This window comes from Akebia trifoliata, chromosome 16, assembly GCF_017979445.1.
Source record: "Akebia trifoliata isolate Shusen 1 chromosome 16, ASM1797944v1, whole genome shotgun sequence".
NCBI lineage: Eukaryota > Viridiplantae > Streptophyta > Magnoliopsida > Ranunculales > Lardizabalaceae > Akebia > Akebia trifoliata.
In genome coordinates this window covers 31,195,102-31,217,895 of record NC_141390.1, presented here as the reverse complement: position 1 = coordinate 31,217,895, position 22,794 = coordinate 31,195,102, and the positions used below count along the sequence as shown (strand labels likewise).

Below are 22,794 nucleotides of genomic sequence, written 5' to 3'. Positions count from 1 at the left end.
AGGAGAGCCGAGCCCGATCTGGGACTTCGATCGGTTATTCTATCATTTATCAAAGTCTTGGCCTATCAGGAGAGCCGAGCCCGATCTGGGACTTCGATCGATTATTCTATCATATATCAAAGTCTTGGCCTATCAGGAGAGTCGAGCCCGATCTGGGACTTCGATCGGTTATTCTATCATTTATCAAAATCTTGGCCTATCAGGAGAGCCGAGCCCGATCTGGGACTTCGATCGGTTATTCTATCATTTATCAAAGTCTTGGCCTATCAGGAGAGCCGAGCCCGATCTGGGACTTCGATCGGTTATTCTATCATTTATCAAAGTCTTGGCCTATTAGGAGAGTCGAGCCCGATCTAGGACTTCGATCGGTTATTCTATCATTTATCAAAGTCTTGGCCTATCAGGAGAGCCGAGCCCGATCTGGGACTTCAATCGGTTATTCTATCATTTATCAAAGCCTTGGCCCATCAGGGGAGCCGAGCTCGATCTGGGACTTCGATCGGTTATTATATCATTTATCGAAGCCTTGGCCCATCAGGGGAGTCGAACTCGATCTAGGACTTTGATCTGTTATTCTACTATTTATCAAAATCTTGGATCGTTGTGGGATCCGAGCTCGATCTGGGATTTCGATCGATTTTTCTATTATTTATCTAAGTCTTGGATCATTTCGGGATCGAAGCCCAATCTGGGACTTTGGTCGGTTCTTCTATTATTTAACGAAAATCCTGACACGTGAGAAGAGCAAATCTCGACCATAAGGGGGACGACACACAACGAAAATCTTGGCGATTGAAGGGAACCAAGCCCGATCAATGCAGGTCGGGTTAACTTGTCTTTGTTTTTTTTTGACGACTGGTTCATAAGGGAGGCAAGTCCATCCATTGGGGGTGGGTTTGATTGATTTATGTTCCAAACCTGACCATAAGGGATTATATCTATTGGTTTAAGATGATGGCACAAAGTCCGATCGATAAGTGAAAAATGACAATTTATGAGGTGCGGTGCCACGTGTCACATGGTACCATTCATTTATTCTCGGGCGCTCGGACTAAAAGTCCAAACCCCCGAGAGGGGGTATTGTGGAGGATATTTATTGCTAGGTACTAAAGGAGGACACGTGACACCTATGGATTTGAGTCAAGTACAGAGATACAAGGGTAAGCTCGGTGACTCGGTTACAAACCAACCATGGGTTTGAGTCTCGGTTGGGGAAAAGCAGGGAATAAATCAAAATGGATTAAATTGTCCCTCATTCGGATTATCCATTTGCAATATCAACACATATTCCGAGGTAGACACGTGACATTATTTGAAGATGGTTCTTTTCCTTTTTAATGTAATAACTAATTTCGGTAAGGGTAATCTGGTCCATTGTATCTTAGTAAGGGTTAACTCCTTTAAAGTTTTTCTATAAATAGGCCTTTGAGGCCATGGAAAAGGGGGGGAGGTAGAGACAAAAAGGATGGAAAGAGGCCATGTAAGAGCGAATTTGATAGTAGAAAGGCTCCTCGAGCCCGTGGACGTAGGCACGATTGCCGAACCACGTAAAAAATCTGTCTTCTATTTTCTTTTTTATGTTTTTATTACCATTTTACGAACAAAAATGTGAAAATCATGATGGAGGATGATTTATCCCAAAATCGGCCTCCACAGGGAGCAAACCCAATCAATCTTGCAAATACCTGGTTAAGAAAGAAAGACAAAAAAAACCATTAATTTGACAAAAATGAAAAACTTCAAAAAATGGATGGAGGTTTTCTTCACCTTGAACTAAAAGCTTCTTGTTAATCTTTGAGTAAGTTGATATTGAATTTAGAGCTGTTGTTGGTGTGGTTTGGTTATCTCTATGGACTTGATGTAGAACCATGTTTGTTGCACCTATATATAATTAATTTAGAGCAAAATATAGATGGGTTATTTAGATTTTTAAGAATTTTTAAAAGGTTGGTTGAGAAAAAAGCTAAAAGTTTACAAGTAGAGAACCAAAATTGTAAAAGAATAAAAGCTAAATCAAAAGGAACATTGAAGTGGATTTGTACTCCCTTTCTGCAATAATAATACCTGAGTGTAGTCCAACATTGGAGAAAATGATGAACAACATTATCAAGTAGAGGAAGACTATTTGAAAAGCACTCATTGTGCCTTTAGTGTTTAAGGTGAAAATTCTGAGTATTGTAGTTTGGCTTTTCATGGTCTCTCTGGTTGAAAATCAAATTGTAAAGTGTGGATTTCATTTCTTCACTTATACCCAAAGAAAAATGAAATTCACTCTCAATTTTTATCTCCAAATCAAATATTGTAATCTCATATGCTCTTCTTCCCCGTCACCGTCACCAGGGGTGTAGCTAGGATTTTCTTTTAGTGGGGACAAACTATAATTAGTTGTATAGTTGAAGAACTTGAAGATGAATGGTTTTAGGAAGAAATTCAAAGGTTTTTTATTAGAAGTTGAAGAAAATGATATTTAGGTCGTTTTCAATTAGTATATGAAAAGGCCCAATCAAGAGACAATGTCATCAACAAAAAAATTGGGACAAAAATTTGAGGGAGGTGAGGGTGTGGAGGCAAATGAGGAGAGAAGTGAGGGAGTGGAGACAAATGGAGCATATAATTACTTGAAAATATAAGGGTGTCTCAAAGTTTTGTGGGGGCAATTGCCCCCACCAACTCCTTCCTAACTCCGCCCCTGACCATCACCACCATAACCATGATTGTCACCTTATCAGTTGTAGTCACCCTCTCTCTCCTTCTCCTTTTTCCTCAAAATTTTCCTTGATTATGTCAAGATGCAATCAAACAATGAAAATTGATTTTCTAACACTACCCATTTTTCACTATCATATATATATTTTCCATGGATTTTTAATTTTATGGAAAGTGACTTTCCATGAAATCAAAAAAATTAAGTAAACAACATTGCCCTATACAAAGATAAGCTTCAATCTCAAACTCCCCATAGTTGCTAAGTTGGAACTTAAAGATTAAGGTTTTGAGGCATCCATATTATTCTTCAACATGGGGATGTTTTGATTGTGTACCCTTGTGGGCTCTCCTCACTGGATAAATAAAATTAGGATATTTGTTAAATGGTTCATCAACAATCGAATTAATCCAAAAGATTTACAAAATCACCTTTCATAAAATTATGAAATTATATGCTAAATAATAGTACTAAATAAGAGTCTTGATAATATGATTCGCTAGGTGGCATACTCAAATGGCTCTATGACATGAACACGTTTGGGAACCATAGATTTGTAGGCCTAGGGATACATGGTTTCCTTGGGATAACGATTTCCTCAAGATACACTTTTTTTATGAGAAAGTGCAATTGTACATCTCGATGCATACATATCTACGGTAGCTGAACCTGTCACGTCTTGGAGTCATTTGAGTATGCCACCTGACGAATCATATTATCATGACTCAAATAATAAATCAAAATGTTGAACATCCTAAAGACCAAAGTTCCATTTAAATTTATTGATTAGGCCTTCATTTGTTGGAATCAGTTTTGCTGAAGAACTCTTACCGATCATTATTCTTAGACACTATGGGCCATTGCTTCAAACGATAGACGCACAGTGGATCGGATTAACAATTGATTTAAGAAATGGCCAATTTAATATAATTAGATGCTGAAAAAACCTGCAATTGGTGCTGTGGTGTAGTCGGTTATCACGTCAGTCTTACACACTGAAGGTCCCCAGTTCGAGCCTGGGCAGCACCATTTTGTATATTTTTTTTTCTTTTACTTAATTGACCAAACTATCCAATTGGCCAAAAGTGTAAATAAGTCATTGAGCTCAGAGTGTAAGCAACATGATCTGGTAGCAATCGCCGCCATGGCGGTTCTGCAATGAAACAAAGATCCAAAAACGAAACCTATAACCAATTTATCGTCAATTTCTCCTTATTTTCTTGACTGCAACCATGGTTCGATTCTTGTTGATCTTAGCAATCTTCATCGCTGGCACGTTTAGATTCGTTAACTCGCACGAAGAGAGAGGTGAATGGAGCTGTGATTCGAGTTCCGGGATTCGAATACAAGCTAATTTCAGGTCTGGAATCGTCACCCTTGATGGCCACGCTGACGATTGGAATGATGTTGATGGTTTTGAGTTCTCTCTCCTTCCTGCTCTGGACCCACACGAGGATGATGCGTATAAAGGTGGGAAGATGACCGTTAAGGTATGTTTTTAATTGATATATTTATGGCGTCTTTTTTTTACTAATTGGGTTGAAATCAATTTTTTTTTTTTTTATTTTAAATATATTTGATTTTGTCTTCTTGGGTGTATTTTTCTTAATCTGGGTTTATCTTATTTCATTGAAATTTCAATGGGTTTGGGTTTGTTTGCTTTTTTGTTCACCTTCTTTGTAGGCTTTGCATGATGGGAAGTATGTGTTCTTCATGTTGCAAGTTGATGGGGAGTATGTGTACTCTAAAGGGTAAGTTAATTAATCTTTGGTTTGAAATTAATTCTGACTTTGATAGTAATTGGCAGTCTTTAACAATTGATATGTTAGTCTCTTTCACTTGGGAGGTCAAGAAGCTACTTTTTGGTAGAATTTGTGTATTTGACATGAGGATGTTGAGATGGATGAGCAAATACCAATGATGACATTAATGAGAATGAATACTTTATTGCAAGTTGGAGGGTCTAAAATTGTGAGAGGAGAGGCAAAAATGGCATGGTTAATGTTGTTAGGAAATGTAGAGGCTGATTAGAGTCTTACCTAAGTTACTCTGCTCTGTTGCTCCGAAAAAGTGCTCCTTGCTCCTCCGTAATGGCACCGGTGTGGTACCTGCCAATCATCCTCCAATGATCGAGTTAGAGTTGCAGAAAGGATTAATAAGTGTTGGTTCCAATCCAGAGGGAGCCAAAAAAAGATCCCTTATGCACTTGGCCATCCCTCGAATATATAGGATCTCCCTAGGATCAGGGTTTCCCCTTCATTCGGGGTTTGATCATGGGGAATCTCATGATCATAGGGATCCTTAACCAAATTAGAATCTTCTTTATCGTTCCCCAGGATTCTTAGGATTTCCCCTAGAATCCCAGAGCTTGATTCAGGCGGCATGCGGTTGTGCGAATATACTAATATAGTCTGCCCTGACGCTCTGCCTTTCTACTGGGTAGGAATGGATCATTAACCTGTTCCGAGTCCCACTTTCTTTCAACAATTGATTTTCTACTCTCCAACTCACGTTTTCATCAGGACACATTTAGGATCCTAATGAAACACCGATTTTACCCTCTACAGGAAACATTAAAATAACCTATCTTGACCATGGTTTTAAAACTTGTTTTGACATCTCATCTCGTCCATGAATGCGACGATTAGTCGTCTGATTTGTTCGAGTCATCTCGTTCAACATTGACACAGTGGACTGACTTTTGAGAAACCCTTCAGGTTTGAGACGACTTGTTAATCTGTCTTGTTGGTTGACGATACCAAGACGAATCGTCTCGGTCTTGGACGAGATTTAAAACCATGATCTTGACCAAAGATCTGATTTTAAATAGAATTGAATGAAGACATAGGATTCATGTTGCTGCCACCAATGTTTTGGATGAGGGATTTATGATTTTCTAAATTTGATCCAAATTTGTGAAGCCTTATTTACTTCTTGATATGAATTTATTACATTGAAATAGTGAGAAATAGACTAGTCAACTTTAGAGATGTAGATAGTGGGAGACAAATATATGACCAAAAATAGTGTGTTTGGTGGCTTAAATTATTAATTCTAATTGGGTGAATCACCACTTAACTGTTGGAAAGAGAACACACCCTTGTGTTTATTAAGTTTGTAAAAATATTTTTTTATATTTGAAATTAGATGTACTTAGTATAAGATGCACTTACTGAGTTGGGTATGTTTTTTGTATGATTCAGTAATAACAACAAATGCCCATCTGTTGCTCTCATGTTCCAAGTTGGGGAAAAGGCCACATATCATAATGTAAGTAACTTTAGTTCCTTATATACTTTTATAGGCATCTGTCTTTCTAGAGATTTTATGGGATATTTTTTTTTTGGGTCTTTTTATATATATATACTTTTTTCCATTCCTATCTTGGGAATAAGAACTAAGAAAAGCTTTGTGTCGAAAGATGGGCGGATGTCATGAAGCACCAAATGCATGCACCAGAAAGACTTGTCGGGGTCATGAAGTGGACATTATGCACTTTTCGATTGGCAATGCTATTCCAGGTCGGCTCTATGGTGGCAATCCAATAGATAACGGAGATGGAAATGGAGGTGACAGGTAACATGGTACAATTCCCTTTTCTTGTTTGACTTAGAACTGTGCTTGATCTTCATTTGATATTTTGACATTTTAATTTGCTTAATAGGTTTGGTCATTTGGTTGATCTGTATTCCTGGAATCCGCACTGTCGTTACGTCGATGGTATCAGCACTTCAGGTATTTCTAAGGTTAAGAACTTGAATTGCACCTTATACTTTTAATTTAGTTACAAAATTCAGTGCCGGTGAAAGGAGCCTATACTTGTATTCCCCCCCCACACGCACAAACAAAATTGCAAAGATAATCTCTAAGGAACCTAACCAACCCCTCCTCAAAATGCAGATTGGTTGATGGTTCTGGTTGGCCTCCAATTGATAATCACTGTAACACCTTTTTATTTATTGCCGTAGGCCAAAATATGACTTAAACAGTTCATTACTGTAACTATTTTATATATCTAGGATTTTTAGAAGCTTTGAGTTAGGATTATGATCTTCTGGTATATTGCACCATCCAATAATGTTGAGGTACAATATATATATATATATATATATATATATATAGGGTCCCGTTCAGCAACAAACATTTTGACAAACATTTTGGCAAAACATTTTTCAAAACATGAGTTAGAGGTTTTGGAATGGGCTGATTTTTTGTGAGGTTGATCTCTACGGTGAGGAGATCATCCTCACCAAAAATCAGCCCATTCCAAAACTTCTAGCCCCAGTTTACAAGTTGAAAAATCGTGGACCGTCCATTTTTTGTAAACCATTTTTGATGGGGTTAGAAGTTTTGGAATGGGCTGATTTTTGGTGATGATGATCTCATCACCGTAGAGATCATCCTCACCAAAAATCAGCCCATTCCAAAATCTCTAACCCATGTTTTGAAAAATGTTTTGCCAAAATGTTTGTCAAAATGTTTGTTGATGAACATTTCCCATATATATATATATATATATATATATATATATATTGAGTTGGTCTGTATTTATCTTCTCTGTCAATGGGTTTTGCAGCATCAGATTTATTTTTGGTTATTGTTTTCTTTTTTCAGGAAATGATTCTAGTGCTCAGAATGACTGGAAAGGAGCATGGTGGCATGATAGCTTTGCCGTTCATTCGGGTAGACACCATTCACCTGTTCTTTTAACTAATATTTAACTGTGTTCTGCCAAGGGATGTTCAATGGGGACTTCTATGGAAACAACCCAACATCGCACTTATTGCAATCTTAACATCCAATATGGAGTGAAAATGTGGATGGCTAGAAAACAATATATTCAATGGTTGGTAATAAGACCATTAAGAGGGGAAGGCAAGCTTCAACCCACTCATTCTCTTCTCCAAGCTTGGGAGGTTCTCAAAAACAAGCAAAAACTACATATATACTATACACTTGAGAACCCTGGTTACCCCTTAGTGAATCTGGATTGTTGGGTGTAATAAGTAAAAGTTGGGGTGCCAGTATTACTTATTACCACTGACTTAAGCCATGCTTCCACTTCTCTAATGGCTTCAGTAGCTGTGAATTTTCCATGTGATCTTGTTGTTGCACCTTACGCTCTGGCAGGATTTGTTGAGGAAGACAGTCCATATGCGTCAGTCAAACAAAAGGGAAAGTACTATTTCGAATTCTCAAGGCCTTTGAGTACCACGGATCGTCTTCAACAGGTCAATTTTCCATAACTACTGTGCTTTGGAATCTATAACTGCCCCAAGTTAACCTTTCTTTAGAGGTCAAATTTTCTATCACGACCTTTATAATTCAACACCACTGAATCGTGGATCCTTAAATTTGTAGTGATTACCATTATAGCACTTTTGGTTGATTACATCCACACCGTTTGAACTCGTGTGAACTTTGGATTGACATTGGAACCCTTGAGACCCAATACAATTCCGCATCTGTTGATGAGTGAATACCCCTTCCTCTAACCCCTCTCAAAGAGTCCAACTTGGAAGCGGTCTTCAAAATTTTGGAGGAACCCTTCTAGTAACATGCCACATGGATTTTTGTATTTATTTCACACCTCTACTTTTATGTTAATATGTGAGATACCTCCTTGGAGACACCACATGTAATTCAAAGGAGAGGGCGGGTTCTACCGAAATTTAGAAGTAGAAGGCCATTTCAAAGTTTTTTCCTCTTTCAAAATAGCATATAATATGATAAGGTAACCATAGATGCAAAAACTTGCACTACCTTAGGATCTGTGACAATGTCTCACGATCTCCACTCTTCGTGCCCTTGGGTGTGCCTAAACAACACCTTTCCGATGCCAAAGTCCGAACCTTAGTACAATAAGTAGTGTAGAGTTTAGAGGGGAAAATCTCATACCTTTTAATGTTTTTGACCATTTATTTATAGAGGTGAAACCTTAAGATTCCTTTCAATCTTGTTATTGATTTGACCCTTATCAAATTTATAAGGTAGATCTTAATTGATGATTTGGGAATGTATTTAGTAAATATCCGGTCCCCATACATTCCTTATTCTTTGGGACTTTCCCTCATCAGGATTCCAACCACTTTTGACCTAATCCCTGATTTTTAGGGATTGGGACTGATTAAATGACTCTAGCATGCAACCTTGACCCAATATTGCCCCCAACCAATCGAGATCCAGACCCATGGTTGGTTTGCAGCTGAGCCACAAAATCTATTTTTGGACGAGTTGTCTCGGATCTCCATGCCTAACCTGAATTCTTAGGTGCCACGTGTCATTCCTTGGTACCTAACGAAAAATATCCTCCACAATAACTATCCAACCAAAGCACTTCTGCTAATTGATTGGAACTTTGCCCATACCTCTTGAATAATCAGTTAGGATAACTTGATTGTAGTTTTCTGTTAGGCCCCCTCCTTGAATCCATTCTTAGTCCTTGAAAAAAGAAATTCAAATAAAAATCCACATTTTTTCATGTCTACAGGATGTTCAGTTTGAAATTGGACAACAAACCAAGTTGGCAGTTGCTTTTTGGTACCCAATCGATGGAAATCCATGGCATGGGTCTGGACACTATTCCGTTAGCTGTGATTGGTTACCGTTGGATATATTGTTAGGCAATTCTGGTCTTACAAAAGTGGCGTCAAGAAGCTCTTGGGAAGCTGCAAGTGCCTTCTCCCTCATCTTATCCGTTGTTTCATTGAGCATTTCTGTTTTCGTTGGTTATTATTCAGTCTTCAAGAATAAGTTTGTACCTTTCACGCCAATGGATCGTCTTTAGGATGTAATATGGGGCATCGTTTTTGTATTATTAGTTTGGGGGTTGTATTCTTTGGCACTTCATCTATTTCTTTATATTGCTTCATCAATGCCATTTCTTTCCCAATTGGCATTTATTATTGGGTTGGCATGAAAAATTCTCTGATACAATTGGTTTTGACTCGAACTAACTTGACCATTTGACTCTACTTTGACTTGACCTTTTGTATCAGTTGGTCTGGATCATTTGAGTTGGGTGGTTATGCATTCCAGAACCAATTATAAGAATTAAGAGTTGTATATCGTTATAATGCAATTCAAGGCCAATGTCAGTTTCAGAGGAATATTGGTCATTGTAATGGAGAGTAAAACAAGCACTATTGCCTCTAAAGTTTCAAGTCGTGCGTGGGTCTGCACCTTGAAGGCCATCCTATTTCACACTGATGTGTGAAGGTTCCTTGCCAAAATATTGGAGTGGTGATTTTGTCTCAAGAAATCTATAAATAGGAGGCATCTTTTGAGTTACACGAAGAGGATGATCTGTATCATCTTCTGCATGTAAATCTTCCTCGTTTGGAGTGGAAAAATTGTACATAATTTATGTGATTATGTGCTTTGGCTCATCACTCACAATGTTTTGACTTTGCATTGATAAACCCTTATTGTATTGGAATTTGATGCCCATCTTTTTTATTGACGCCAACTGATTTATTCAATGTTGGATGGAAATATTCTACCCTTCTTAGGAAGATTACTTACCCTCTTGGTAGTATGCATTTGATGTGTGTGAGGAGATTTTTTGCTTATAGGAAAGTCAATCTGGAATTTCACAAAATTTCGAAATGACCAATGGTACGAAGTCTAATAAGGGTAATTTTGTAAATTTGGGATGCCAATACACATCGATTTAGGGTTGTCAACAGTACCCATTTATTTAAAAAAGTCAATCCAGATTGACTTTTCTATGAACAAAATTTGTGTGTGTGTATTTGTCTCATCGTTACATCCTCTTGGGTGCTCAGTGCTCGGCACTTTCCTCATAACAACCAAAGGGTTGCTTATTTTTCTCCACGATTAGAAGTCAACGTGATTCACATGTGGATCTATTAATAAAAATATTTTAATATTTACAAAAAAATTATATTTTCAAAAATTACCAAAAACAAATTAAGTCGTTGGACAGTCCAACGTTTTAATGTGTTAAAATATATTTAATTACCAAAAATGCCCTCCAAATGATTAAAACGTTGGACTGTCCAACGTTTAATAGCTTGCTTTAACAACTTTCATTTAAAACGCTGGACAATCCAACGAGTTACTAAAACACTGAACAATCGAGAGGATTTAATTCGTTTTTTTTATAATTTTTGAAAAAATAGATTTTTTATTATAAATATTGAAATATTTAACCCTCTTCTAATAATTTTCCCAAAGAAAAAAAAATCATCATTAAAAATAATAATTGAATGAAGGAATATCATGCATTTTTTCATTTTTTAAATCTTGACGATCATTTCTTTGATTTTCGTTATTAATCAGAGATACGATCTTGATGTTTCTTAATTCAACACAGAGCACATCTGTTACGTGCATCAAATACCAATTCAATGATAGAGCCTCCATGACACAGTCTGGGATCCTCTCGTCGAAATTGCCACTTTTGTTCCGTCGCCATATATGGAGGTTGATAATATTCCCAAATTCTATAAACGACCAATGACATAATTTTTCCGACCAGCTTAAATATTAATATGTTATTTTATGGTCTTGATATGCTCCCATTCATTTCCTATACAATTTGTTCAAACTCTAATTTTATATAAAAATTAAAGAGTCGTGATAATCTGAATACCCCACGTGACATACTCAATCGACTATATGATGTGACAAGTTCGGAATTGTAGATCAATGCTCCTTAGGATACACGATTCCCTTGAGATACACTTTTTTATGGGAAAGTGTAGTTGTATATCCTGAGGAGTGCAGATATATCGTTCTCGAACTTATCACATCAGGGTGGTTGATTGAGTTTGCCACGTGGGATAGTTAAATTATCACCATCCAAAATTAAATGGTGATGGTGATGATAACAAGAGGTGAGCCAAAAGACATCTCAATTTTCACACCACAGCGAATGATTGTTCCCCAAGGCACAAGAATAAGACGAGAGTTACTATTGTCACACCAACTTCTGCAAATGTCATAAGAATAAGTGTGGCTTTAGTAAAAGTTGGTGTGGCAATAGTGTGAGCTCTCGAAAAGAAACAGATGGCCGCGAATTTCATCATCATCATCTTATCAAAGTTCGAAAAACCCAATGTGAGGATACAAAATTACGATTTTGTTACACCGTACATCCCCTGAAATCCATATAACATACATGGAAGAGCTCGTTAAATAAGCGGGAACAACCAAACACCGAAAACAGGGTCATTTTGGTCTCAAAGCGAAATAAACTACAAATGGAAAGAAATGAAGACACATGACAGCGAGGAGCGAGAGCTACGAAGCAACGAATATAGCTCTAATGGAGTTCGTCCAGGGCTAGGGTTTGGATTAGGGACTTTAGCTTACCTCACACAATGCAACATGCAGAGAGACCCTAGCGAGGATCAGCCCTCTTGGAGGTTATAGTTCTTCTGGAACTCGGGATTTCTCAGTTCTGAAGCTGTTTTGAGGTTGAAGAAACCAAAGCGCTAGTCTTCTTGAATTAAGTAGGGTTTCTGAAGACGGGAATGGAAGAGATGGACGACGATTTTGGTGATCTCTACGCGGATGTTGAAGCTCAAGTAAGTTCCGCCGTTAACGCAGTTCCAAGCTTTAACCAGTTGTACCTAGAACATGAGAACAAGAATGAGAAAAAACAGGGTTCTGTCACTGATTCTCGTTTGAAAAAAATCGAGTTGAATCTGTACGGAAGTGATGATGTTGGTAACCCTGAGAAAGGAGAATCATTTCCTAATAACTTGGAAACATCGGTTGCCAAAGCCAAAGGTGAAAAAGATTTGATTTTGGATGATGGAAGTGATAGTGAGGATGATTTGAACATAGTTTTGAATGTGGAGAATTACCTGATTTCGAGTGGAGCAAATATGGGGAATAGGGGAACAATGGAAGGAAGTGACGATGAAGGCTATTGTCCAAGTAAGGATAGGAGACAGATCGAAGGATTGGAGCAAAATCCTTTGAGTCCTGGGGCTGAAAGGGGAAATGGAATAAAGGGTAGTTATCTTTCGCAATATTCCCAATATAAGGTAGAAGAATTGATCCTTCTTTCGACATTGTACGAGACAATGCCGATATGATATTCTTTATAAAAAAATCCGTGCTTGCGTTTTTACTTGTCGGTTGATTGTAAGCATTTTTTTTTATAAGTAGGTTGATTCTAAGCACAGTCACCAAATTCTCCAGACTTATTGAAAAAATCGTGATTAAATCGTAACTTTTACCTTCACCCATTTAATAACAACTTATTTCAATGAGATTTTTTATTGCAAATTTCGTGATTAAATCACGATCTTTCCAATTAAATCGAGAAAAACGATAGATGAATTTGATGGACTAATAAGAGGATATGACCTTGATAAAGATGATGATAATCAATGATGCGCAAATGAGGATAACGTTGATTTTGATGATTTAGACCGGTACTGTATAAGCCTTGAATATGTAGTAGACCTATTGTTATTTGTTGTGGATGATGGATGATATCAATATAATGTTTGGTGATTTATTATTATAATTTAATATGAGATTTGATGATCTAATGTGATAATACCACCTGGTTGGTATAATTACATGCCCCAATTTTGCCGATTTTTTTATTTTCTCCGCTGCCGACTTATTCCCGAACCCCGACTTGGTGACTATGATTCTAAAGGATGATATAAGTCTAAGGATGATATAATCAGGAAGGGACCTTAGAAACAATATTAATTTATTCTACAATCAATATGAAATAAATGAGCAAGATTGTGAAACCAACATTAAATGGGTTAAATTCTTTCCAGGCAGGGCTAATTTTATTCAGCAATCCTCTTGCCAACCTAGGCGAGTTCGGTACTCTGTTGTCTCTGGCGAATGTGTCTAATGGGGATCATGTCTTTATAAAATGCGTACTTTGGATTATAATTATCGTTTTGTTTTCAATTATTCGTACACGTGCAATAAATAATAAGCATTGTTCACTCTTTAGATACTAATTATAGTAGTGAACATGGGAACCACATCACCGAGATCGACATTTGATTTTGTGTGTTCATTTGTTCGTATTGGTTTTCTTCTTTATTTTATGTTATTTTTAGCTTTTTTGTGGGGAGGGGTGGGGTGAGGTTTAGAGATTTCTATTTGGAGAAGTAGTTGGACTCAGGGTTCAAAATTTTGCTGAAATTTAATTTTTTTTGCGATTTTTGAAAATAATCTCAAAAATTTATTGAAGTCTTATAGAGAATTTCTTGTTTCTCCATGAACATTCTGAAACATCACAATTTGGATTTAATTGTGGCTTTGGATCGACTATTTTCTATTTTCTATTTTTTACTTTTTATTTAAGGTTTACGTGTAAAGGAGGGTTTTGATCCCAGGTCTTTGTCATTACTGCCCATGGACTTTACCACCTCACTGAGGTGGCACCTTCTTGGCCAGACTGAAATTAATGCTAGACGAGATTTAAAATTTTGATTAGATTGCTTTTACTAGCATTTTGTAGATGTGCTGTTCTATCCTGGGGTTTCATTACTTCTCAGCTTTTATCTATTCACCTCAGTATGATGTGCTTATGGAAATTGTTTATTTATTTATTTATTTATTAATCTCCTTCACATTCTATAACTGCACTATTGCCGTAATAATAGTTTTTTTTTTAAACAAGTTTTGTTTCTTGTTTTTAATGTCTGTAAAACCTGTGCGTGGTGTCTGACTGAGATTCTGTTGTCTAGTACATAAGACCTCGTGCAGCTACTGATCCAAATACTGCGAAAACCAACGAATCTGGGGTTGCTGTTTCTTTATCTTCTCCATTGTCAAGTAGAGGTGAATGGGATGTAAATGGCCTCACTCAGCAGATAGGATCAAACTCAATGCCTATCTCTTCATCCTGTACCACAGCCATTCCAGTAGTACCTCAAAATGAATTTAATTTCTCTCTTCCGCGACAAAGGTAATTTACGGTTTTGACTATTTATAGTTTGATATAGTTACAAATGGTGTCTTATTTGAAATAATTTTTTTTATAGGGATTTTAACTTTTTGCCTTGTACGTTCTTAAAGTTGGAGTTGTTTCCTTATCTTTCTTACAGGACAATATTAGACATAAATATTGAAACATTTGTGCGGAAGCCCTGGAGACATCCTGGAGTAGATATTACAGATTTTTTTAATTTCGGATTGAATGAAGAAAGTTGGAAATACTATTGCGACAGTCTGGTACATGAAATTATTTTTCTGGTTCTCATGAAACATTTAATTTGTAGTATAAGTGTATAACTGTGGTGCCACTATTTATCAAAAAAAAAAAAAACTGTGGTGCCACCTGATGTAATGTACCTAAGGATGGTCTACCAAAAGCATGAAAAAACCATGATGCACATGCAAGCTGGTACGATAAGCCATTTGATTGGTTCACCTAGAATATCTGCTATGCGCATTTCAATGGCACATAATCGACCATCTGCATTTTCATGTGCATTGCATTTACGTATATGTTGTTTGTAGGTTAGACTTAGGATTGATCTGATGTATACCTTACATTCCCTCTTTAACAGAACTGACGAAAATATAATTCTTATTTAACTTTATATCAGGAATATTTTTGGCGAGAAGCCACCATGCAGAAGAGAATACCTGTCCACGAGTCTTTAAGGCCTAATCAGGTGGGTTATTTATAGGGTAAATTACCATTTAGTGCGCTGAATACGAGAAAATTCCCATTCCAGTACACTGTTCATTAATTCCCAAAACATGCTTTTTAGTGAGATCATCACTTTTATAAAGTTAGTGACATCGTCATATCTTTTAGAAAAAAATAGCAGTGATCTAAATATATACCTGATTCATTTTTCAGTGAGATCATCACTTTTGGAATAAATACGAGTGATCTTGCTACCTCTTGTTTTAATTTTATCGGTGAGAATGCCACTTTAAAATTAGAATATATACCTGTGATCTTGCTATGCATGTTTTCGGAATAAAAATGAACAGTGTACTCAAAAGGGAATTTTAACACATGTTTTTGGAATTTTCTCTTATTTATATCATACTGTTAAAAGTTTTTAGCTGCTTTAGGTAGCATCCATTGTCTAACTTTCCAATGGTTAGGATTTCTAGGTTTAAAAGGTCAATTTTTTTATTTATAGGTGTATGAAGCTGAATTTGATTACAAGACCTTAGCCCCAGAAGATGAGGTTGAGGAACTTGCCCAAATCGGACGGGGAGACTGGTGGTTGGAAACGGTACATGTTATTTGAATGAGTTGCCTTTCTGTAACACATGTTTCATTCATTTAATTTATATTCTAAATCAGATTTCTCCCAACACTTCATTTGAAATACTCACTTTTGTATTCATTGCCGAATCAGCCAAAAGGCAGAGCAATTCCGGTTGAAGGCGGTATTGGTGAACGCCGACCATCCATGGATGTTTGGCGCCCTCAAAATAGGGATTCTGATGTTGTGATTCAGGTGCACTGGCACTTACAAATTTCCTTAAATTTCTATGACATTTGTGTTCCTGTTTTCATTTCTTATACCATGGCTGGTGCAGATTGCCGTGCAGGATTCAAGCGATGACTCCTCTGGCTCAGACACAGAAGAACCAATGCATGCAGATACCTCTATACGGAAAGTATCTGAGAATGATGGTTCTTATACGGGCAATAAGCGGGATATGCATTCAGCAGAATTTGTGGACGGATACAGACGAGAATATGATGTTTCTCATGTTATAGATGGTGGAGTCTGCTCTCTGAGAAGGTCAATTTCATGCTAGACGTTGTTGGCTTCATTTTTATGAGCCCTGTTTCCATTCATTTCTTGTTGGTTTTATTGGAAAGTTCTGACAAGCTGCATGTTTCATTTCGATGTGATCAGGTGTTCCCTACCAAACGTTTCATCTAATGCATCGTTTCTGGATGCTTGTAGTCAAGGAAATGAGCTTATCCTTGATGTTGATGTGGATCGCCATCAGAAGGTGAAAGAGCATGTTATTGATAAAAGCACTGGAGCAATTGAAACATTAAAGAGCACCAAAGAAGGGAATAACAAGAATCCTTCTAAAGCAGACCAATTTATAGTGGAAGCAGAATCACCACTTGGCGATCAAATTCAGCATAGTTTGAGTTCATCAGATCTTCATAGTCGTTCTGAAGCATTGAAGGATGGGGTTGATATTGGTATGGAGAAAACTCAAAACCGCACAAAAAGGCCTTCACCAAAATCCGTTACAGGTTTACGAGAGGCAATTACATCCAATCACTATCGCTCTAAGGACTCCGGAAGTGATGAAAATAAAACAGAACATGGAGATTACAAAAATGATTCTGGGAGCCCCAATCCCATGCAAGAGGAGCAGAATTGCTGCAGTAGAATGAAACTCCGCAGTGTGGCTAAATTGAAGACTCAAGAGGATGACGAAGAGGCTTTCAGCATATCTGATAGAAAGGGTCGGCATGGCAGAGATCACTTAGCAAAAGGCCATGAAACACTGCAGGGAAGCCATCTTGATTATGACTTCTATGATGGAGAAGAATTGTCATACTATAGAGAAAGAAAAACTTCAATTGGTTACCAGAGTCAAACTGTAAGGTTTGCCAAAAAGCAGGTTAGAAATAGCTACACTGAAGTTCATCATAGAAAAGGTCATCTGCACTTCAGAGATGAATCGGATCCTTATCCCAGTAGGCACTTGGATGAAAGAGAGCCTTTGGAGAAAAGAGTTACTGCAAAGGGGAATAAAGTAATGCAAAGAGAGCATTATCTTTTTGAAGGAGGACCTAATAATGAGAAGATGAATAGTTTTGCTCATGAGGAAGCTATGCGGTCAACTCCAGAGGATTCATCCTTTTATGTAGAAAAGGAAAAGTATCCTTCACACAGACGGAAAAGAGATTATAGGCATCGGTCCAGAAATGGAACAGAAGATGAAGATTTTGTTGTCGAACACAGATATAGGGAGGAATTTATTCAAGAAAAGTATGGTAGACCTGTACCATACAACAGTAGAGAAAGAAAATACTTTCATGAAAATTCTGAAAGACGTGTGCCGTGCAATGGAAGAGAAATAAGAAGCTTTGAAAGAAAAGAGAGATATGGTGGCAGTCCAAGTTTGGATTTGGATACTTCACGGATGTATGAGGAATGTGATGATGAATACTATAGGCAGCCTGTTGATGAATCTTTGCCCTCTTACATTCACAGAAAATCTCGCAATAGAAATGAAAGTAGGTGGCGTGATGCCACTTCACCAAGAAATAACTTGTATGCCTCAAGGAAATTGGATGAAAGATATGGGGATCACAGGAAACACTCTGAGGAAAATGGTGATAGTGGTTGGTTGGATCCTAAATGTAAAGATGATCATGATGCTTATAGAACCATTTATCCCGATGATCACATTTTTTATGAGAAACGATACAGCAGGCAATCTAAAGAACTGTATTGGGTTGAGGATGATTCAAGTTCTAGACATCGAAATCATGGTAGATCACATGCCGAGGAAGCATCCTTTTCCTGTGAAAGGATGTCTAGACATGAACCTATTCATATTAACCATGACTCAGCCTATGATGGGTCGCTTCTTGTTGAAAACCGATTGGAGGGGGATAGAAACAGAATGATAAGAGAAGAAAATAGAAATTCTGAAGCTAGTAATCTCGTTAATTCCAGTTTTGATGTTATTGATAAACATGAGCAGACAGAGCTGAGACGCAGGTATTCAGTTGGCTTGGATTTGGTTGGTGGGAAAGGAAAGGTAAAGTTTAGGAGACCAAGGTTAAAACCTTACATCGCTGTACTTGTATATATGAGTGTACCTTCTAAATTGTTGAGTCGGTTTGTTTCATATTTGCAAAAGCTATCGCAGCATTTTTTGGAGTTCTTACCTGTTATTTTGTTTTTGTTTTTTTCATCTTCCATGTAATGTGTTGCGAGTCTTTGTCCATTTCAACAGTACTTCCATGGGCACTTCTATCAGAGATGGCCATGCAGGATAACACCTGAGTTGCCTGAAACATGTAATGGAAATGCCATGGACATGAATGGAATTTCTTGTATCTATTTTTTGTATCTATGATTAAGGTGGGTGCCCTTCACCGATGCCATACTTTGTCAGAACAAATGTGCACGGTCCGAGGTAGGATTTCTTTGTTATCATAGTTTCTGGTGCCTTTTTTTGTGTGTGGTAAAATATGCTTTATATTCTTACTTGAAAGTAGAGTGTTTATCTTTTTTGGGAACATAAGTAGATATTTCAAACTCTAAATCCCTCCACATTTTCTTTTATCTTGTTGACATCTAAACACTTGCCATATATACCAAACCTTTTACTGTGGGTCACTTTGTCCATTGTCCAAATCAAATCTTCCTTTCGCATAAGCCATGCCCATTTATGTGCATATGAGTCCTGAAAGCTCTTTCCCTATGCTGCTGTGTAACTTACTAGAAAAAAATCTCTACGAACTAACAATCCAGTGTAGTATTTATTGGCTATAATGGTTCTGCATTTCCAGCTAATTCGAGGTTGATGTGTTGAACTTCATGCTAATTGTTTATTAAGATAGATTCTGTTCCTTCAACATGTAATGAAAAGCCTTGGAAGATGGGTGGAGCTGATAAATGAGTAAAGCTGCAGTTGGGAACCAGGGAATTTTCTAAATTTCTGTCAACCAAAAGGTTTTGATATTGTTACTTATCAAATAAATAAATAATTACACAAGGGTTTTGGTACATGCTTGGAGGTTCATATTTCATGGTGTTGATGAATGTTTATGTTCTAGGTCGCAACTGATGAACTACATAAATCCAAAGTTTCCCTCATCTATGCTTTCCTTGAGGCCCTTCATTTTCTTCCTTCCAAATGAATTGTATGCACTTCTTTTTAATCTGACCAGTTTTAAAAAAGAGGTCTTGCTCTAAAGCATTCCTATCCTATTCATCATGGCACATCTTCTCTTAGTTTCTTACCCTTCTCTTACAATTATTCTACAGTTGTATATACTAGTTAAAGTCCATAAATTTTTTCATTATACAATTTAGTAATCCGGCAGTATATTTATTGGCGGATTCCTATTTTTATTCCGCTCTATTTGTTAAGGTTAGCATTTTTTGCTTTATTTGAATGCAAGCATGTATGGCTGTATAACTGTGTTTTTTCCTTCGAGTGTTTCATAATGCCTTATCCCAACTATTGGGGTCAGCAACATAAACATATTTCCCCTTTCAAAAGTAAACTGTAACTCTTTGTGCATAGTTTTATATTTTGAATAAATACCAATTGTAGTCTCTCTCTTAGATTAATTGTTCATAAGTTTTTTCCTTCAGTAAATAATGGAAATGAAATTTCACTTCTTGTTGAGGTTACCTATCTTCGATAACTTTGTTAATCATTCTGGTTGACTTTGTTCTAAGGACTATAAATATATGTATTGTTATATCTATAGCTGTTTTGAAGTATTTTTCTGGTATTTGATTGTCATGGATTGCCACCAATCTTGAAAAAAGATTAATTATGCTGACTGATTGATGGCCAATGATGTCATACTTGGTAGCAATAATACCTGGTTACTTCCCCATGTCCACACAGTACGATACTAACAACGGTACTGGATAGTTCTACTTCATGATTTTCTGGTTATGAAACAACCTTGCTGTCCAAAATATTCTCACTATATTAGAAATTTCATTACAATTTGCATGACACTAAGGAATGATACTTATCTTAGAAAAACTAAAGCATGGCATGGACACAATGGATGGAAGACATTTCTGTTTCTTTGTCTCGAGTTTTGGGGAATGAAATGTTTTATCTCATTTACATATAAAACATATCTTTTTGTCAACTTCCTTATATTAGTGTCATGTGTCCATATCTGCGACCATTCTAGGCTTTTAGTTTGACATCTTTTTGTCATGTTCCCTATATTAGTGTCATGTGTCCATATCTGTGACCATTCTATGCTTTTAGTCTGGAAGTGAGTAAATATTATACGAAGTGAGTGAAATATGTTGATTGTTGCAATGAAGACTTCATAAAGGTATATGATATTAATATTCCCACATCCCACAGATTTCATTTACTTAGAAGTGTACTTTAGGATCAGTCAGCTGAACTTAGGTTATCAATGTTCTTGAATGGCAAAGAAGCATTTGTCCTCGGAAGGGACCTTACAAGCTTCATTTGTATGCTTGACATTTTTCTGCTATTCCACTGAATTAACGATCTATTCCATACACTTGTTGAAGAATCTGATTGCCATTGCTTCATCAATTTTATAAAATGTAAAAAATGCTGCTTAGATAATTTTTATGTCATTAATTTTTGAAGTGTTTGGGACTTTAAATGTTACGGTTAGTTCATAGACTTGCTATGTTAATTATGCAATATTATCGAGCTGTTTACGACCAGTTAAATTCCTACACTCACATTTACAGGTAGTATATGTCTACTGCGTACTATCTTCTGCAATCTACTCCACTATCACATGTTTTATAAACTTGCTTTCACCTTCTGACATGGAGCTGCAATCACTCTTGGGTTTTAGTAGCTATAGTTTATTCGAATTTATTGTAGATACTTAGATCAATATTAATTTTTCTCAATATTAATTTTTCTGTAGGCCTCTGGAAGATCTACTGAAGTCAGGGATGTGAAACACAATGGTGGGCGTGACAACACTGACCGCATAGATGCGAGACGCATTGGTAGGCATGAAAACACTGACCACCGCACCATTGATAAGGAGCAGAAGAAGTATGCTGCCCAATTACACTTCCCAAATGTCAAAGACAACTGTTTCAAAACCATCAGATCAAAGGTTGAAGTAGTGGGTGGACATGATTTACAGTTCTCTACTGAAAAAAGTCATGATAATCATCTCGACAAGAATAAGGTTACTGAGAAGCACACAGCTTCAGCATCTGAAGAGGGTCAGCTGGTAGTAAAGGAACGTCAAGAAAAAGCTGGGGATGCTAAGGAGAAAAGATTCCACTCCAAAGATGCTGTTGATGAGAATAGTGTTGTTCATGGGATTGACAACCATCATATTCTTGAAACACTCGCAAAGATGGAACGGAGGAGAGAGCGTTTTAAGGAGCCAATTTCCATGAAGGAGCCCATTACTCTGAAGGAGGCTGACAAGAATCCCAATCCACAATGTGATCTTGTGATTGAAACAGCAGATATTAAGCAACAGAGGCCGACAAGAAAGAGGCGTTGGGGTGTAAGTTAGTGTATATTGACTTCTTATTAAGACCTGCTTATGGGTCTCATCGGGATGATAACAATGGAGAGTGGATATTGCTTCAGAGACAAGTTTTTAACTAAGGTAGAGAGTTGGTTTGAAGTATTTAAATATTAAGGTTTTTCCCAGACCTTTAATAAACCCAGTTGAACTTCAGATATTTCTTGACTTAATTTGAAAGAAATTATACCCTTCATTTAGTTTTCCTAGCTTGGATTTATTTATTTTTAGATGGTGTTTGAATGATAGACTAGACAACACAGCATAGCTGAGAGACCTCTTTTAGTAGGTCCTCTCAATGTATCTCTCCTCTAGTATAAAAATCAGTCTCTTAAACCTCTTTAGCTCCCTAACTCTGTTCATAATTTAATTCTAATATCTCAAACCTTTCGAACATGAGTCTTGATCTTCTGATGCCTCCCATATGCTCCCTGATGTGGCATGGGTTAGAACCATAGATTTTTTCCTCAGGACACACGCATGTACATCCCTATAAATATTTACAGTTGTGTATCCTGAGTAAAAAAATCTATGGTTCTAACACGTGCCATGCCAAGGACCGGATGGGGGGGGGGGGGGGGGGGGGGCGGGGCGGAGGTTTGTATTATTTTACTTTTTTTTTTTTTTGTCTTCGATCGGTATGTATTATATTGCTGTCATTTCATATGTATATGGTTACAATGATATATGCTTGCTCCTAGTGTACCTATGATGTAGTACTGGGCGGACTGTTAGCTAGTGTGTATCATCTTACAATAATATAAGTATCCTATGGTGTCTTCTGCATAAAAGTATTTGCCCAAAGAAGGAATCCTAGACTTCCGTTTGTTTTCTAGACTTGGAAAAGTGCAATGGTTGCTCTGTGAATATTTAT

At 37.0% G+C, this 22,794-nt stretch overlaps 1 protein-coding gene and 1 non-coding gene across 4 annotated transcripts; both read left to right on the top strand.

The window, feature by feature from the left end:
• The first annotated feature begins 3,659 nt into the window (after positions 1 to 3,659).
• Positions 3,660 to 3,733, top strand: TRNAV-UAC (transfer RNA valine (anticodon UAC)). Its single transcript has one exon. It is a non-coding gene; the product is annotated as a tRNA-Val (tRNA).
• A 44-nt stretch (positions 3,734 to 3,777) lies between these two features.
• LOC147383549 (uncharacterized) lies at positions 3,778 to 22,129 on the top strand. Of its 3 annotated transcripts, none has more exons than XR_015173192.1 (15): positions 3,778 to 4,194; positions 4,388 to 4,455; positions 5,908 to 5,974; positions 6,126 to 6,280; positions 6,369 to 6,439; positions 7,319 to 7,387; positions 7,835 to 7,935; positions 14,407 to 14,627; positions 14,767 to 14,893; positions 15,271 to 15,339; positions 15,823 to 15,918; positions 16,045 to 16,146; positions 16,229 to 16,437; positions 16,555 to 18,814; positions 21,297 to 21,435. XR_015173192.1 is itself a non-coding variant. In XM_086427051.1 (15 exons), the coding sequence occupies exons 1-15, from the start codon at positions 3,937 to 3,939 to the stop codon at positions 21,906 to 21,908; spliced, it is 4,104 nt and encodes a 1,367-aa protein (XP_086283177.1). In that variant the 5' UTR covers positions 3,778 to 3,936; the 3' UTR covers positions 21,909 to 22,129. The 3 variants fall into 3 exon arrangements, 2 of the variants coding, with proteins under 2 accessions (XP_086283177.1, XP_086283178.1); XM_086427051.1 differs by having other exon boundaries at positions 16,555 to 18,433; positions 21,297 to 22,129; XM_086427052.1 differs by lacking the exons at positions 3,778 to 4,194; positions 4,388 to 4,455; positions 5,908 to 5,974; ... (2 more) ...; positions 7,319 to 7,387; positions 7,835 to 7,935 and adding an exon at positions 11,616 to 12,723 and having other exon boundaries at positions 16,555 to 18,433; positions 21,297 to 22,129.
• Positions 22,130 to 22,794: the final 665 nt, after the last annotated feature.